At 33.8% G+C, this 19,289-nt stretch overlaps 1 protein-coding gene across 1 annotated transcript in view; it reads right to left on the minus strand.

Moving 5' to 3' along the window:
- Positions 1 to 442: 442 nt before the first annotated feature.
- Positions 443 to 19,289, minus strand: part of LOC125059897 — a 35,687-nt gene continuing 16,840 nt past the window's right edge. Inside the window, exons 2-4 of the mRNA XM_047664581.1 lie at positions 3,691 to 3,733; positions 1,971 to 3,552; positions 443 to 1,394 (exon numbers count right to left, since the gene is read on the minus strand). Coding sequence (XP_047520537.1) covers positions 557 to 1,394; positions 1,971 to 3,478 — 2,346 coding nt within the window. The 5' untranslated portion in view covers positions 3,479 to 3,552; positions 3,691 to 3,733 and the 3' untranslated portion in view covers positions 443 to 556. The remainder of the gene's footprint in view (positions 1,395 to 1,970; positions 3,553 to 3,690; positions 3,734 to 19,289) is intronic.

A 19,289-nucleotide genomic window follows, 5' to 3' on the forward strand; every position in this document is an offset into this window, starting at 1 on the left:
CAGTTGTGTTCTTATTACGTGGATAGTTTTAGTTCTATTATGGGTTTAATTAAAGGAGATAAACGCAAATATGTTAGCACAATTGGTTAGCAAAAAGGAAATTGCCTTTCTATCTTTGAAAACAGATATCGGACACATCCATCAATAGAACTACGACATTTACTGTTTCATTTAAATAAAAATGTGGAGCAGAGATCGTTATTACCGATGAAATTCCTCCCTGCTTTGTGGCATTCCGACTGCAGAACAAAGGCCGCTGTCACACTAATTGGGTACTAAATCTATAGTCTCTTATTAAGCGTTCATTTTCATTGCTCCTTTCCAAGCCTAATGAACGAAATAAAGCCATTTACTGGCAATCTAATTACACTTTTTTGTAAACATTTCGCACCTTATTGAAGTTAAACCTTCAGTCATCAAAGGGAGAAATAAAACGTTCAAGCCGACTTCAAAATTTATTTCAACTTTTAAAAGGATGACTATGATTATCACTTTACTTAAAAACAATTCAATTTTTATCAGTTCCTTTGACTATATTTACAAAATTATATTTATATTAATTGCGATAAAGTAACGTCGTTAACCATTCCGGTCGAGACTGTTGGGGCTTATATTCGGGTGGACTGAGAGCAAGAGGAGATGCAGGATCAGTCAAGGCTACCGAAGAAGAAGTTTCAGTTACTGCTATACTTGGTTTTCCCTTGAGAATAGACCTCAATTCTTCATTTTCAACTGCTCTGGTTCTTTGCAAGTTCTCTCTGGTCTCTTTCATTCTAGATAATTGTTCCCTTAGAGTTCTGTACTCTTCTAAAAATCTTTCTAGTTGAGACGCTCGAAAATCAAAGTCTTCGAAGGGAGGACTCGTTTGGGTATAATCTCGTAGCCCTGAGAGATCTAAAAGAGGAGTGGCGGACGGAACTGTCAGCGGCTCCCTGTTGGGTGACGCTGGCAAACTTGGATTTCGTCGTAATCGACTTCCGCCGCTCGATAGATCTAAAAAACTATTTGACCTACCAGATGGTTTTTGTCGATTTTTCTCAATTCTATCGAGATATGTTACTGAATCGCCACCAGAACTGTTTCTACGACTACTCAGAAGCGGGCTCCGACTATCTCCATCTTTTCTTCTCGGCATTGTATAAAAATAATACGGATCGTGTTTTGTATCACGCAAATATGAACTTGTACCTAATGCACTCATCTCTATAAGATCAGGGTAATTTTTCTCGCTATCGCTCCCAGAAAGATCGTTATCCAGGCGTTCACGTATTCGAGGCTGGGGACACGATCGAGCGTTGTTGTTAAATCGGCTATTTTCTGATAACATCTCGACGCGACCACTTAAAAGGCCCGTCGACTTGGAGTTTTGCATGGCTTCGACGTTTTTCTGTGATCTGAAATAAAAATATGAATTAATGATATACTCAATAAATTCCCTGACATAGATATACCGATAATTTTTTCTCTTTATAGATGAAATAGAAAATAATATTGAAAAGAACATTTTACGTAGATATAGAACGTGAACAATTTAATAAGTTGGAGCACAGTAACATAATCCTTAGCTTTTTTCTTTGTCTATATTTTGTCTTAATAGCAAACTTATAAGATGAGATTCATTTTAATATAATTACCCTAAGCTTTTACTTTATTTGAAATGTATTTACAGTTTCTGAATGTAAATGAGGTTACCCAAATACCTTATTTCTATGATTTTACGAAAATTGAGATTAAATTATTTAATCAGTAATTATTTCTTATTTGTAAATAAATTTTCTGTGAAATAGGGTTCAAGTTTTTGGCACCAAGAATAAAGATCAAATGATCAGCTTACGAACTAAGTTTTAAACCATTTCTATGAAATTATTTTAAGTAAAAGTGATAAAGAGTATCATTGCTTTTTCTCGTATTTACAATATTGGTAAGGATCTAAATGAAAAATGGTATAAGTAATTAGGTGCTATACCTACCTTGTCGCATACTGGCTCAGGCGAGGGATGTGTAGATCTTGAACAACTTCAGCAGATCTTGACCCAGCTACTTCGAATTCACTTCGACGAAAAGTTTTAGCCATTGCTGGTGAAGTCACTTCTCTCTCTTCACCTCGACCTTCTCCTTTTCTATAACCATCATACTCTTCTTCTGGGTCATGGGAAGGAACGTTTCTATAATCACCTCTCTTTCTATTCTCTATTGGAGTGGATCGTTCTACATTATTTTTTACAGTAGCTTCAATTTTTTCATAATTATTTTCATTATGATTTGATGTCACTATTTGTTCATTCCACCTATCTATTTGTCTCTTTTTACGAGTTTCATAAATACACAGTCCTACTAAACACGAACTTAAAACTATCACTGCTGATACAGCCATTCCGGCCATTAAAGCCCGACCCCCGAAACCTTTTACGGGTATTTTTCTGTCAATAATTAGATTTAAAATAACTTCTACTTTTCCTGCTCGATTCTCAGCATTACATGTATATAGTCCTGAATCTTGTACATCTGACGATTTTATAATTAAAGTGCTAGTTTGACCTTCACTTCGCAATAAGAATGCTCTTCCGGAATTTGCATTAGTACTATTAGCAAGTAGCCGCCCTGAACGTAGCCATCGAACTCTTGGTGCCGGTATACCGGTCACTTTGCATGCCAGTATTACTTCTTCACCTTCTACTCCTTTTACATTGCTAGATGATGTAGTTACTTCAGGAAGACAAGCAAAGTCCTCTAGGTCTAATCGATCCCATGAATGTTGAAGAAGGCGCGGTGGTAGCGCACACTCTGGCACGACGGTTGCAGGAACATTCTTTCTTATCATCCAATCCCTCAGTGGTCTCAACACACAATTACAATCCCATGGATTATTTGCCAGCTCTAAGCCCTTGAGTGACCTCAAAGGTGCTAAGACTGCGACGTGAAGTACTTGAAGTTTATTTTTACTTAGCTCTAAATACTCCAACGAAGCTTCTAAACCGATAAAGCCTTTTGGCTCGATTTCAGATATTTTACAAGATATAAGACTAAGTCTCACTAAATGCGGTAAAGTTGAAAAGGCTTCATCTTTAATTTTCGTGATAGGATTTCCGCTGAGTCGAAGCTCTCGAAGTTCTCGAATTGAATCAAAGGCGTGCGACGGAATGGATTCTAGTCGATTCCGAGACAGGTCCAGTTCTACAAGATTTACTAGAGCGCGAAACGCGTATTGTTTAATACTTCGTATATTGCACGCGGGAAGGTATAAACGTTGAAGATTAAGAAGTCCAGCTGAGGCAAAAGCGTCATCACGAAGAGATGTCAGTCGGTTTTCGGCTAAATCCAGTAGTTGTGTGGTGGGGTCTAGGCGCGGTGGGACTGCGTTTAGTCCAGCTCTGGCGCATAGTGCCGATTCTTTTCCACTGCGCCATTTACACTCGCAGTGACGTGGACACTCGGCACTGACGGCTGCCGCCAAAGCCAGCATCACGAATACCCACATCCCCCGCGGCAGGTCAACCCGCGCCGCGCTTTTCGTCTTCACCGCCGCGCGTCATCCCCTAATCGGCCGCAGTCCTATAACAATTTTTTTTTCTTTATACCTAGTATAGTAAAAAACAAAACTACCATTAAGCTAGTGTTTTAATCGGAACATAAAAAATGTACTCTTAATAATTTAATATATGCAAAATAACATATTACGTAATATTTTACCTCAAATTTTCAGGAAGTAAGAAACTCCAATACTTCTCGATATCTGTAAAGATACAAAAGAAAATAAGAATCACATTTACTTAGACTGAAATGTAAGTAAATTAAATGGATACTGAATAAATCTTTGCATTTGTAAAAAAAAATATTTTTATCTAGGTTCATAAAAGTTATAATCTCAGTAGTTTCATGACTTATAATGTGAGATAGAGATTGATCCATGTAGAACGTGCTACTTTTAACTGTGAGGTCGTGCGTTCAAATCCCTGTGTACCAATTTATTTTCTTCCTATGTACCAACTTTCACTGTGAAGGGAAACATCGTGAGGAAATGGCACAATCTCAAGAATCGTCGACATGTGTCGGAGACAGATTATAAACAAAATATTAAAGAAACAAGCAATCCGGCCAAAACCTATATTAGTAAGCATTACAAAAAGGATAAATAATCTATATATATAAAAATGAAACCCGTTTTCCGTTGTCACGACATAACATGAAAACGGCTTGACCGATTTGGCCAATTCTTTTTTTATAATATTCTTTGAAGTACGAGGATGGTTCTTATGGAGAGAAATATTTAAAAAAATGAGTGAAAAAGTCTTAAAACAACACTTTTCTATATTCCCATACATAATATTCGTAATAATACTTAAAAGTCAATTTGAACTTTAATACCATATCATAAAGATCAAGTGTTAGTGGGGGGGTTCCGGGAAGGTAAATTTTTATTTTTTGACATAATGTATTTGTTTTCTTCTCAGCTTTTTTTTTTATTTTAGCTAGACCGGTGTCCCGAAAAGCAGAATAAGTATTTAAAAAAAATAAAGAATCGACTGTTAGGCGGTACGATATTCGCCAGGCCAGCTAGTTGAAACCAGTAATTGAATACCATAACTTCTTAAATAATAAGTCATTGTTTTAAATGATTATATCGTTAGTTGATATAAAAAACAGATCTCACGTAGTCACTTAGGTTACAGCAGGTACCAGGATTTACATAATGTCTACAACGTGAATTTCTAAATGTCTACCCGGTTTACTAACAAATCCTCTATACGCTTAGGGATTTCAAATCTTTCTTACCGACTCTGTTAACGTAATAGCTAACAGAGCGCGCTATTTATTTTATGAAGAAATGTTAGTTTTAGCTAGTGAACTGGAAAAACAACTAAAAGTCTAAATAAACATTTAGTTTATACTTTGCTTTAGTGTTTTATTTACTTTTTAATTTTTTAAACAATTTCAAGTGTTGCCCTAGTGGCTTCTTCATCGTGCGAATCTCATCCTTGAGATCGTAGGTTCGATCCCCGGCTGTGCACCAATGTACTTTGGTCGACGGCTGATATCAAGCAGAGGAGACAGTTCACCTACTTGCCTATTAGATTGACAAATGATCATGAAACAGATACAGAAATCTGAGGCCCAGACCTGATGACGTCGAGTTTTCTTTTATGACTAATTTCGAACTAGAAAGGAGATTGAAAGGACTATTTCTTGTGTGTATAATTTTAGTGGACTGCATTAAAACAAGTAAAAAATATGATTTTTTACATATATAGGTCGATCGTAATGGTATACATATGTTCAACTTATAACAATTATTTAGTTTACAACTAGACAAAAACTTGAGTAATAGAGGCAATGAAATCGGCATCACTATGAGGGAGGTAAGGGTGGTAACATTTAATTCCCCATAGACTACAGATTGTTTAAGGATATTGATGGCCTCGAACAGGAATAAAGTTTAGATTTTTCGATTAAATGGCAACATTCGCGTGTAACGGCGAAATAACTAAGGGTCAGTTGGTATGTAATTGTAGTGTGCCCTTTTTACTACATGCAATCGCGTGACTGGCTTGAGCGTGGTCGCATACCTACTTTCCTAAGCTATTTATGAACTTTTATAAAGAATTGACATTAACGTAACGAAAACAACTTAGAATAAGCACAAAAATTACGAATTTTCTGTTCAGTTCAATCTTTATTCGTTTTTATCCCTACGAGAATTCATAAAAAGAAGACTAGAACTTATATGCTTCAGATAGCTAGTCTTTTGTATTTATAATACTTTAGAAACGACTAAATAAGACATAATGTTTATAATTATAATTCATTAATGCCGTAATATATGCATTATATAAATGGATTGTAATTCAGTGTGACCCTTCAAACTTGAGGTCCTTTGAATCACGGCGTACCATTAATCGATTTTGCTCCTACGATCAAGGCAAACATGGAGAAGAAACAACCAATAATTTACGATATATATCAGACAGAAGGTTCACCTTGCCTAAAAAATAAAAATGGCCACAGAAACTGACGTAATCTAAGACCAAGATCCATATAGGGCAGTAGCGCAACTTGATTATTTATTATTATTACAGATTGTAGCTTGAAGTACCTCACCAATAGTAATCTTTATTAATCTACTTAAACCTTCCTTTATATGCCCATGTGTAGCTAATAAATTTTCTCCTAAAATGACCCCTTCTAACTCTCTTACTCACAGATTCGCTTTTCCAAAAATTTGTAATTTTATCATTTATATTTCTCGCTTTTAAAATCACATATTTAGTTTGTAAATAATATGGTTAGTAATAGTTATTAATTATAACATGCTGTGTTTGCCTGTTAAATACAATTAGTGTTTATTGTTATTTTTGTTTGTAAGATTTATTGTAATGCCAGTTGGAAAAACCTTTTTAAACAAATAAATAATTATATTGGCCCATTTCGTGCTATGAATATCTTTACACCATTACATTTACGGAAGTAAAATATTGCAATGACTAAATAATGAGTACAATATGCCCTAATTGCTTCTTTGTTGCCAAAATCGATACTTATCAATTGTAAAAGCCATCAGAAAATAACATAAAACTTTCTATATCGCTTCGCTTGTAAGAGGAAAAACTTTCTATATTTTCCTTCGTTAAATGAAAATATACTGCTTGGAAAAGATTCGGTATTAACAAAGTTGTAAATCTAATAACGACACCCTCATGTTAGATTCCAATAATTCCGGGATAGAGGACTTCACGAATCTATCACTTTTATTTGGTAGCAGATGTATTAAATGAGTTTTTGTTCTGCTAACATAGTTGTTTGTATAAAATAGGTTGAAGATCATTTATGCGCATTTTGTACTTGTATTAGTTATTTTGCGTTGCACTTCTTGCGATCACCATATTCATCTAACAACAAAATTAGACATGGGGAGAGATTGCCTATGCCAAAAATTAATCTGGAATTATAATCAAAGTTTATAATAATATACCAAAAATTTTAAAAGATCTTTCTACTAGAGTTTTAAAAATCGACTTAATGTGATACTTTTGGAAAAAAAATATTATTCTATTAATGATTATATGCGTGAAACATTATAATTAATATTAAATTGATAACGTAATAATATATTTTAATATTATATATTTAAATATAAGGATAGACTATAAAGATTTTACTCATAATGTATGTAAGTTCTGTCTAAAATTCCTTTTAGAACAAATTTGCACGCCATTATGAGTGGCAGAATATGCGAACTTTAGATTGTACCATCATAAATTTTTTTACCATATTCTTGCAAATAAATTATTATTATTATTAATCTTATGCAACATCTTCTAACCCAGTCTTATGCTCAAACTGAAACTACACTTCTTGTCCAACATTATATAAATTATAGTAAGTGTTATGTAGAATTTATTACGTCAAGTACTTATAATCATAAGTGTGTCAAACGGAAAGACTAACTGCCCACGACATAGGGAATTCTAGTGTTGGGGCTAGTGTATTTTCTCATTTTACTGCAATGCTTTTAATCATGTCTATTTTTTTCTTTCATTTGTTTGTATTCCTTATGAGTTGCGGCAAGAGATTATGAATGTTTTCTTTCTTCACTGCTACGTATTAAATGTAGAATCAGACTTATATATAGTTAGCGACCGCTTAAAAGTGTTCCGGTACAGATGAAAAATAATTACTTGAATAGAAGACCATACAAACAAATTTAAAACATTAAAGATCCATGAACCACGACAATTTATGTGAGGAGCACGATATCGACAAGGAATTCTTGTAATGTATGGATTAAAACAAGAATTTGCTTGTAGAATTGAGAACTTCCCATATATATTACACTACGGCTACTATATTTTTTTATTTCTTCATAAGATACTAACAAAATAGATGCATTCACTCACAGATCAAATAGTTTTCTAGAAACAAATTGGATGCGTATCAATTATGTGACATATACAAAACAAAGGCCATTAATAACAAACAATTGCAGATAAAGTTGATACACCATCATTTATAGCTTGGCCACACTTTTAAAACCATTATTACACTTACAAACAAATTAACAACACATGAATCAATTAAAAACGCATCAACATAGTTGCGAAAATAAATTGTAACGCGTATTTTCAATAAACAGTTGAACAGAAAGGGTCGGAATATATGCGGAGGTAAATTGACCCAAGTAATTTAAGCAATAATTTGGACTACGCTTATCCCGGGTCAAATATGTTTAATTCATGCAATTTACAGTATACGTATAAACAGATGCGTCTACATCGTTAAGGCGGTATTCGCTTCAATAAAGGCCCATCACATCAAGGAGAATAATCCCTAGTTGAAGGACAGAGGCAATTGTAATGAGGTCAGACTCGCTATTTTACATAAAACCAGCGGCAAATTAAATGAGTGGGATCAAAGTGAGTCCTCTGTGACCTTTGCTTCAATAGTTTCGTCAAGTGTTCGTCCGTTCTGAATGTCATACGTTTTGGCAATGGTTGTAAGATAAATATTTGTTTTTCGAATATTTCTATATTTACTTTTTCATGGTTAATATTTGAAATAAAAGTTGTATAAACGGGTTTCTAAGGGCAGCAATTTACAAAACAGTTGTAGACGTCTAATAAAAATAAACCTTTATATACTTAGATAGGACTTTAAAGTAAGATTCATAGTCGAGATTTAGAGCTAAATATGACTCCTATCTCTTTAACTCCTTAAAGTTCAAAAAAAAATAGAAATACCAAGTAACTATTTAATATTGTATTCCGCTACTCTATATGACAGTGAATGAAACGCGCGTATATTGGAATTTCTTAATACTTAATACAATATACGTGTTCAAATTCAGGTATTTTTGATTAATCTAGTGTTCTTATGATTAATCTAGGGCAATACGTGTCGTTGAGCCACTACTGAACCGAAATGTCTAAAATTTAAATATATTATATTCCGCCGTAGCTACTCTTTCTTGTTTCTATGTATGATTGCGATCACTTCAACAATAATTGTTATTGTAAAGTAACATAATAAAATCTATTGGTGAAAAGTTTATCGGTTTCATAGTCTTAGACCTACAACGCACTAGCGGCTGGCCGCAATGCGGTGTGCCGCTGCGGCGGGCCGCACATCGATTATTATATGAAACCGCACGATAACAACGCACTGACTTGCGGTCAACCGTCAACCGCTCCGGTTGATCTGGAGCTGCGGCGAGCCGCACCGGTTGAATGATGCGGCGCGCCGCGTCCCCTCCACGCACTCGGCGCGGTTAGCCGTCCTACCTACGTCATCACATATAATTATTTAACAAATGTAAACAAAATATTGTAAACCTATTTTAAAAGAGTAAAAAATAAAAAAATAAAATATGTTTATTATGGAACATAAGATACATGTATCACTTATTCCAGGTCATTAAATTTGAATTTGTAATATTTCAAGAAGCACTGACGAGTGACGATTGCGGCAGACCGCAATAGAACCGCAATAGGGACGGTTAGCCGGAATACGGCATGCCGCTACGGCAGACCGTATATACTGCGGCCTGCCGCAGCGGCACACCGCATCACGGCCAGCCGCTAGTGCGTTGTAGGCCTTAGAGAACACAAGTAAAACTTACATTGTGATCTTGACTGTACAATACAAAAATATTGACAAATTAATACAAGGGTTTTTGATTCTCTAGGCTACCTACCGCTGGTGATATGTAAGGAGGAATACCTCGTGATATAAAATTCTAAAATGTTAAAACAATTGAAACTCAATAACAAATGCGAGCGATGTGAACTGTATTTTTATTATACAATGAACTCGCATTTAAAGTCAATTTAACACCGATGAAACTTAATTACAAAACTGTCGCTCAGTGCTTAACCCTAATCAGAACCGAAATCATTATTACACTAGCTGTTGCCTACAGCTTTGGGTGCAAACGATCTATATTTAAAATGAGTTCGGAGAGTTTTACAACATTTCTTCATTAGGCCCGTGTAGCACGCTTAATAGAGAAACGTATCAAATCATATTGGTAACTATGTACTTCGGAACGTCAATATTTCAAAGATCTCATTACACATTTACTACCAGTTCCCAAATCAACGGCTTAGAGCGGTCGAGAACTGGCAAGAAGCTCTCCGCTTTCTAAACGCCAAGTTTTGTACAAGGAAATGTAAGGAACTGCAACCATGCTTCACTTGACATATTGTAACAAATGGTCATAATAATAAAGTAACAAACGCTAAGCATCAGACAAAATTATAGCACTTTCACTATACTGCCCACAAAACACAGTAGGAGAATAGAGTATCTTTATTGTATAAACAGTCAGTTATATATTCATATTACGGTATACATAAACTTTCCTCATGAAAAACTATTGGCGAAACCCGAGTGAGTGCATCGCAGTCGGCAAAGAACTCTATTTTATAATATGTGCTGAAGTAGGCTAAAGATAGCCTAGTAGAAAAATGCTTACAATAGTTAACATATCAAGAGGAATTAGTGCACGACTCTACTAAGGTTTCATAGTACATTGTGAGTAAGTACACGTAGAAAATTCTGTTTATTCAACTGTTTCCACTTATGAACGATTATGCATTCAGGCGCTCGATTTTGATAAGTTTTTCATGTACTCAGAAAATTGGTGGACATAAAATCCAAAATCCACGAGGATTTTTTTTTAAAGAACAGGGTACAAACGAGCAGGAGATTCACCTGATGTTAAGTGACACTGCCCATGGACACTCACATTGCTAAAAGGCTCGCAAGTGCGTTGCAGGTCTTTTAAGAATTAGTGCGCTCTTTTCTCGAACGGACATAAGTCGAATTGTACTGATGAATGAGGAAATATAATATTAGATTAGAATAATAATTAAAGACATTCTATTTTTAAAAATTCACCTTAAACCCGTAACTTTCTAGGAAAAAATATATTGAACGTCAAATCAAACCCTTACTGAAAGATCCTTTAAACGCATTTATTGACAAAGTTTGAATTCAGTGTGACATTTTGCGGTTACCCTCATCACAGGGGTCGCCAATAACATTGGTTCCTTGTCACCATCAGCATTCTGAACGATAATTTGATTTAATTGCTATTCGATAGAACATTAATTTTCGGTTTTATGATAGCGATAATATAGTGTCTGATTAGGGTTTACTAAAGCGACGGTTAATGTCGCTACATTTTTAACTAAAATTTATTATGTTGTTCTCACATACACACACACTCTCTCACACATAATCTCACACACACATCTTAAAAATTTCTTAATTTTTCGCAAAACAAATTTCGAACGAGCAAATTCGAAATTCAAATGGCTGATTTAGAAGTCTTGGTCCTTGTTGAGACTAAGCATTTCAAGCCAAAACAATTTTGTTGGCGGAATTCGAAGCCTCCACGGCACCTTAACAATGTTGAATATTACTCAGAAAAACCCCTTTATTGTAAAATAATTATCAAAATTAAAATAAATTTAAGTTATGAAATAAACATCATTACAGAATAAAGTAAATATACATGTTCAACATAAAATGGTCCCCAGAATTGTGTACTTTGTGTATAAATTCATTCTCACCTAGCAAAACACAATCCAAAGGGATTTAGGGAAACCCAAAAAGTTACTTAATCTAATTTTACCACAATCTTTTTGTTGATTCGGTGGCGAAATAGTTTTTTCGACTGATTTCATTTTGGAATATTATGTTACGTATAAATGGTAATACAGTTATTGAACATATTTTATGACATGACAATTATTACAGTCTTAATTATTATTCACATAATAGATTATAATCTATGACGTATGCCAATATATTGTACATTACCTATTTTATCGACAATATATACAAAAGGAGCTGCACCAAAATAAAAAAGAGGTTTTTGTAGGCCTGTGTTATTAATCAATTAAAAGAGTATGAGATTTTTGTTTTATTTTTCACACCAACATTATTTCTTAATAAGTAAGTAAGTAAGCCTCGTATGCCTGACAAACGCCGTCGAATTTTGCGTGTAACGTCTCACAATATTTTCCGTACTATCAATTTGTATGTTTATTATGGAACATAAGATACATGTATCACTTGTAAAAACCCCGTAAATGTTAATTTTGGTTAACAATAAAAACTTATAAACTAAAATTTTAAATCCGTCCTTATTCCTTAGCCGTCCGGACATATTTATTATACGAATTTATTAAAATAAGTTGGACAGTAAATAAGTCTGTATTTAGTTGAGCTTCCAATTGTGTTCGCATAAAAATATGGCAAGCTAAACTTCTTATGAGGAAGTCTTTATCCAAATCTGCATCACATCATCAAGTGGCTTTTAAATAGAACATTTAGACAGAAAATAGATGTAGATATGTCGAGCTGTTATAGTGGTAAGTGCCATCAAACAAAATTCCTCGGTCGCTCATCCGTTTGTGAGAAAATGCCACAATGCACTCGTAGCCATGTGCTTATACTAAAGAATTCTTTTACATTTTCTATTTCTATATGACCCTAGTATTCGATATATATTCCTAGTGTATGATACTGAGTAATATTTGTAAAAGGCTACTCTTATTTTATTTATTTTCTAACATGCTGAATTATAATTAAATAAGTAATTTAACTGTATAATTCATTTATAGAAGTTACGGATCAAGGATTGTAGTATGTTTTTTTTATAAAATCACAAGTAAATATTCTACTACATAAACTAACCAAATCGAACTTTTCTATATAGCAAGGATCTAAGTAAATTGCACCCGTGAGCCCCGTCAAAGATATTGTGTTACCTAAATTTGATACGAGGTGATTTATATTGAAGGTAAAAAGTAAAACATTCCCAGTTCACCCCGCCCGTCGTGTCTGGAAATATGAAATAGGTCGACTGAGTTTAAGCATTACCTGTGTCCCGTTTAACCCGGTGCCACTACAAAATGACATACGTTTTATTAAAATCTCTGACATAAATTCTTTCATATACCTCTTACTGCCAGTAGCTTTACCTTGAATGACAAAAGTGAGCTTTTTGTTGCATATTGCGAATATTTGAGGTAAGATTTTATTTTTTTGAATACTGAAACATTTTATATGATGCAAGGGGTGAAATTACTTGGTGTACGCTGTTGTATCTCTGCAATACAATTTAAAATATACTGGTGCTATCTATACTATTGGACACGTATGATGTCTGCGTGTGGCCTGCATAACTTTGTTTGCCTAACAAAAAGTCAACCTACATCACAATGAATGAAATTCTGTTCCTGGGATTAGTTCTTAGACATGCACTTAATAAATAGTACTATGTTCGAAGTAAAATAATTGACAATCGCTGTACTAAGTCGTTATAACAACGGTTTTAAATAAAACGCTTTGATTACTACAGTCTGTAGAATAGATAATTATTTTCAGAATAATCCCTTTTAATTAATATTTTGCTTCACATTATCATTATCGTATAAAATGCATTTAAATTATTATGTCCCGGGCTAATATTGCCATATCACGTCTATATTACCTCCGGGGAAATATCCGACGCTAGCAATACCGACTTCGATTATCACTGCATGACAATAATACCTCAAAAGCGAAACGTCAGAGGTTGGATCTGTTTCATAACTTAAAGCCTAATAATAAATAACCCACTGCAATATATATGGGTGTTGGCCTCAGATTGTTTCCATTTATTTGATTTCTTTTATTTCTGTAATTAGTCTGACATATATCGTAGACATTGGGACATGCCGGTTTCCTCGCGATGTTTTCCTTACCCATACAAGATATATAGACAGAAAGTCCATTGGTCCAGTCGGGGATAATTTAATATATAAAATTCTCGTGTCGCGGTGTTTGTGGTTAAATTCCTCCGAAATGGCTCGACCGATTCTCATGAAATTTTGTGTGCATATTGGGTAGGTCTGAGAATCGGACAACATCTATTTTTCATCTCCCTAAATGTTAAGGGTATTCCACCCCTAAATATTTATTTTTTTATTTTTAGATATTTTTTTCCGTTTTTATTTTTTTATGATACAGCATTTAAAAATACATACACACCTAACTTTCACCCCTCTACGAATAACCCCTATTTTTTTATTATAAATGATAAACATGGCAAAATGACGTTTGCCGGATCAGCTAGTAATTAATAAAACAGTTCGTAATTTCGAACTTAAGGAATGAGATTGGCATGCTAAAGCCTAGGCCAAAACACTGTTAACAACTTAAATCGTAAATAAATATTATTAGATAAAAGTCTTAAAAACAACCAAAGTGAGACAGCGATATGTCGAAATTGAGAGTGAAAAGGACAAAGGATCTGGCCATTGTTTTGTATAAGCGTGTTGTTTGACTTCAGTAACTGAAGCCAGATAAAACGTGGAGTTAAGAAACGACTCTCCTTTATTTACCTTGTTACTAACTCGAATATTAAAAAGTAATATCAATGTTTAATTTCTTTATGATTGTATAAGCATTATTGCTATTAACCAAATATGTAGAAAATATCATCTAATATATAAAATTCTCGTGTCACAATGTTCGTTCCCATACTCCTCCGAAACCGCTCGACTGATTCTTATGATTTTTTTTATTCACATTCAGTATGTCTGATAATCGGCTACTATCTATCTTTCAAACCTCTCAGTGATAAGATGAACAAAAATACATACAACCCTGAATTTTCACCCCTCTACGATCAATCCTTATTTTTTATTGGTTAACTATTAACTTATGACTTGAACTCTATATAAAATTGAGAGAAATCACAGAAAAACCAAAAACATATACATAATTTCCGGAAACACGAACCGTCTCTGAGGTAGCATAGCAAAATGCTTCATGTTGGTATGTACTAAAAAGGTAGGCTAAGTAAAATCACATTAAGGAGAAACGAAGTTCGCGGGGGCAGCTAGTATAAAATAAAATAAATACAAAATCGAACGTAGTTTTAAAATATGTATTTGTCTTTATTCAAAATAAAAACAAAACAGAAGTAAGTAAATAGGTTTTTCGTATGCGTGATACAAAAACTTCGACAAAAGTTTAGTGAAATTTTAATTCCATAAATTATTGTTATTAAAATAAATGAAAATATGTTCTATATTACAGAATCCAGTCGCTAATGGTCGTCGATATCGAGGTTTGGCGATATTTCATTCATAAGAAAAAATATTGAAATCGTTTGATTATTCACAACACGTATAAGAACGTGATGCGGTTTCAGATATTTGAAACAATTCTATAACATGATACAAATCAAACTTGGAATCCTCGAAAGCACTTTAAGCAGTCCAATGGAAATCGGGTCATTAACCTTTCAAAATGAAATGGATCTTTGAATTGGGATCGTATTGGCTTGAGTGTTTATTCTACATGATTTGTATGTAGTTTTGAACTGACTTCAAGATGCATCATAAACATTAAATAACAAAATTCTATCTAGTTATAGGGTATTTATTACACAGATGATTATAATGTCACTACTATGTATGTATGTATATATATTATGTATGTATATGTAGTAAATGAAAATTTACAATTAATTTAACTTGACAATTCAAAAGTGTACTTGGTTACCCACTTGAATAAAGATATTTTGAGTTTAAGTTTGATATAATATACGTACATAGTATAGAATATATATAAAAAAATACAGCATTTTATATAAACTTCACGTTCAACTTAGTTCATGCACGTATTATCGCAAAACAGCGTAGAATAGTAGATTTTTTTTTAATATAAATTGATAGTACCTTGTCTAAGCTATCTTTATTTACACTATGTACACTAGTAAAAATACTGAATGTTACGTTACTTATAAAGCAGTGTGAAAAGTTTTGTGCTAGCTCACGTTACCATAACCATAACTATGTTAAAGTTATTTTAATGAAAAATTCTTTAACAACCTCATAACGGTAACCGCAAATTCTATCTCTATCTATAAATAAAAATAAATAGCTACATATGTAGTAGAAAAACGAACAGTCTCTATAGGGAAGCATAGCAAAATGTTCCATATGTAGGTATGTACTAAAATGGTAGGCTAAGTATAAAAATATAAAGGCAAAACGAAGTTCGCGGGGGAGGTGAGCGTTATTTAACGCAGTTTTTGCCGCGCACCACCACTATGTGGAACCAGCTGCCGTCTGAAGTATTTCCGAACCAATTCGACTAAGGGTCCTTCAAGAAAACAGCGTACCAATTCTTTAAAGGCCAGCAACGCATTCGCAAGCCCTCTGGCATTGAGAGTGTCCATGGGCGGCGGTATCACTTAACATCAGGTGAGCCTCCTTGCCCCTGTTCATTAAAAAAGTAATTTACAAATATAATAATCATACCAGTATTATTTTATTTTAGCATGAATACTACGTCCAATCGAATTTAAAAAAAAATATTGGTTGTTTGTACCTACTTACCTACTTTAGGTTTACGATCGAGATGTTTACGTGATAACGTCTTATTGGTGATATAAGTTTTTGGGAAGTAAGGAATTAATGAAGATAACAATTTTTTCAAATTTTAAATTACATCTATCGTTTTATTCACACTTTTGATGATAAATTTCGGGTGTAAAATGACAAGTTTACTTATTCGACTATGATATACATTTTTCTTCATACATTCACGGAATGACTGGCAGCGCTCGAGATGAGACGGGAGATCGGTCCGTCACTCTCTCGTTATACCTGCGATCGTGCTCGTGAGGTTTTGGTGTGACACAAGTTTCTGAACATGTCACCCGACTAAAACGATTTTAAAGACGTTATCACGTCAAAAATACCGTCACACGCCCACGCGCTGTTTCACCATTTGATTAATAAAAAACGGCGCGTGGGCGTTGTAACCGTTCATTTTAATTTAACAAAAATCTTCCTACATTTGTGTAGCATACAGCTATCGCTGCTATTTTCTATACGTTGTATTAAAACTATATAACAATATGATATAAAGCTGCAATGTACCAGTCTTGTTCGAGTTCAAACAATAAGTAGCACACACAAATGACATACAAAACACAGGAGACATCACAACGGCCTACTTCCAACAGTCCTATCAAAACATTGCTTGAGGACGTCACAAGAATCTTCATAATAACTTACTAAAAGTGGTTAGTTTTACTTTCAAACGAGATTGTGACATTGCCCGATTGTTGACCCGACCCGATTACTTTGTGTTGCAACGAATTGTTACCTTACTCTAATTTAAGTTCATGTAATTATTGTGAACTAAATCGACAACTAGATTTTTTTTTTTTTTTTAAGACAATTCACACCAATTGACCTAGTCCCATGCTAAGCTGGTGAAGCTTGTGTTATGGGTACTAGGCAACGGATATACATACATATTATAGATAGATATACATATAAATACATATTTAAACACCCAAGACCTAAGAACAACACCAAATGCTCATCACATCGATGTTCGCCTCAGCCGGGGATCGAACCCGGGACCCATGGATTCGCAGTCAGGGGTACTAACCACTAGACCAATGAGTCGTCATTAATGGGTATGTTATGTAACGAAAGTTGAATACAAACTGTTTTTATGGCATATTTGGGTCAAAAAATTCACGCTAAAATAACGTAAATAAATACAAAAACTAGGTTATTACGCTGCATTTGTTGGCGGTTATCAGAAGGAATCTCTATTGTTGTAGAACAAAACAACTCTAAGAACGAATAAACCAATCCGGAGATTTATAAGCCTCAGTTCACAAGCGTAATTTCGAATCTCGCTACATCTACATTTGTGTGATGAAATATCACGTTATAACTTATAAAGAACAAAGTAAATACCGGAACGAGAGTTTGAAAGAAAAACATCGTAGAAGTTAAATAAATGTTCGAATAAATAAAGGTTTGAATAGATTCCGAACATCGGTATCTCGTGTGTGGTATAACTTTTGTCGAAAAACGAAAAAACTTTTACAGTATGAATAAGTGTTCTACGTCGGAATAGTTAATATAATAGTAATTTTCGTAAAATATACACATGCAAAAGTGTTCGATGTGGTGAAGGATGAGTACCCTTTCTAAGTCGTGCGTTTAACTCCCGGCTTATGAAGGGATTTTTGAAGTTATACTTCTTTAGGCGCGTTATGAAAAATTGGTGAGAGTGTAATTTTACGATGCGCGCGCACCGTGACACAAAATTATCAGTATGAAGTTTTTAAACCAGCCGGGCGCCGTGCGTGCGCGAGCGAGATGGGAATAAAACAATCTACAAGTAAAAAGAAATAGAATATGCGTGAAGTTAGCAGCTATGCCAAGAATTTTGAATGACCATAATGACCTTTGTAGTACGTTTTAAACAAATAAAGGAGTTTTAATTATTTTATCAATGAAATTTAGCAATGTGAAAAATCACAAAGACCTATTGTTACTTAGTTAAAAGGATATGAAACATACCTAGTTATTAAATTGAATGAATTGAAAAATAATAATTATTATTATTAATATTAATTAATCATTGAATAATATACTAAATATTATTAAATTATTAACGTTAAATAGTTATTATTAATTATAAAATATTTTAAAAAAATAAAGAAAGCCAAAGAAGTATAACTTCTTACACTTACTTCGCGTACATAAGTACACGCACCCTTTTTTAAAATACTTATCAACCATTTACCGGTCTATTAACTCGCGGTCAGTCTTTCTTAAAAATCTAAAAAGTTAGTGGAGACCCCTATCTAGAGGGAACAGAAACTTTTAATCGTAATAGTAAAGTAGGCATCCCATTTGCCCTCCTTTCAGAAGATCGCGTTTTGGTCAAAACTCACCGATATCCAGATTGAGCATTCTGATAAACGAGCTAGGTCTGGATATAGTAGTTTCTCCCCTCACACTTTGAAATGTTTTTCCTTTAGTTTTTGTAATTTATGAATTGAAGTATTTTTTTCTCTTCATGTCTGTTATGTATGTCTTTAAGTGCTTGTAGCATTAAATCTTATATTTATTTTTCTTATGTTTCAATGTATTAGTGTAGTACGCTTGCTAACGCAAGTTATTGTAAATAAAAGATGAACATGCCTTAGAGGTACAATAAAGATTTGTGATGTATTTAAATTATTTGTAGCTTATCTTAATATATATTTATAGTAATAATGAATAGTAAAGTATAAATACTGTAAATAAAGTTATTTCACCTCAGCGACTAGCAAGCAAGAATAACGGAAACAAGTTTAATTTATAAGAGTGAAATACATTGTCTAGAATGAAGTTACCTTACAAACAAAAAGTAATATCAGTTCTTATTCATCCGGAAAAACAAAATTTTCAAAGTTCCAAGTCATCGCCTTTTTT

The sequence above is a fragment of the Pieris napi genome, chromosome 20 (assembly GCF_905475465.1).
Source record: "Pieris napi chromosome 20, ilPieNapi1.2, whole genome shotgun sequence".
NCBI classification, from domain to species: domain Eukaryota; kingdom Metazoa; phylum Arthropoda; class Insecta; order Lepidoptera; family Pieridae; genus Pieris; species Pieris napi.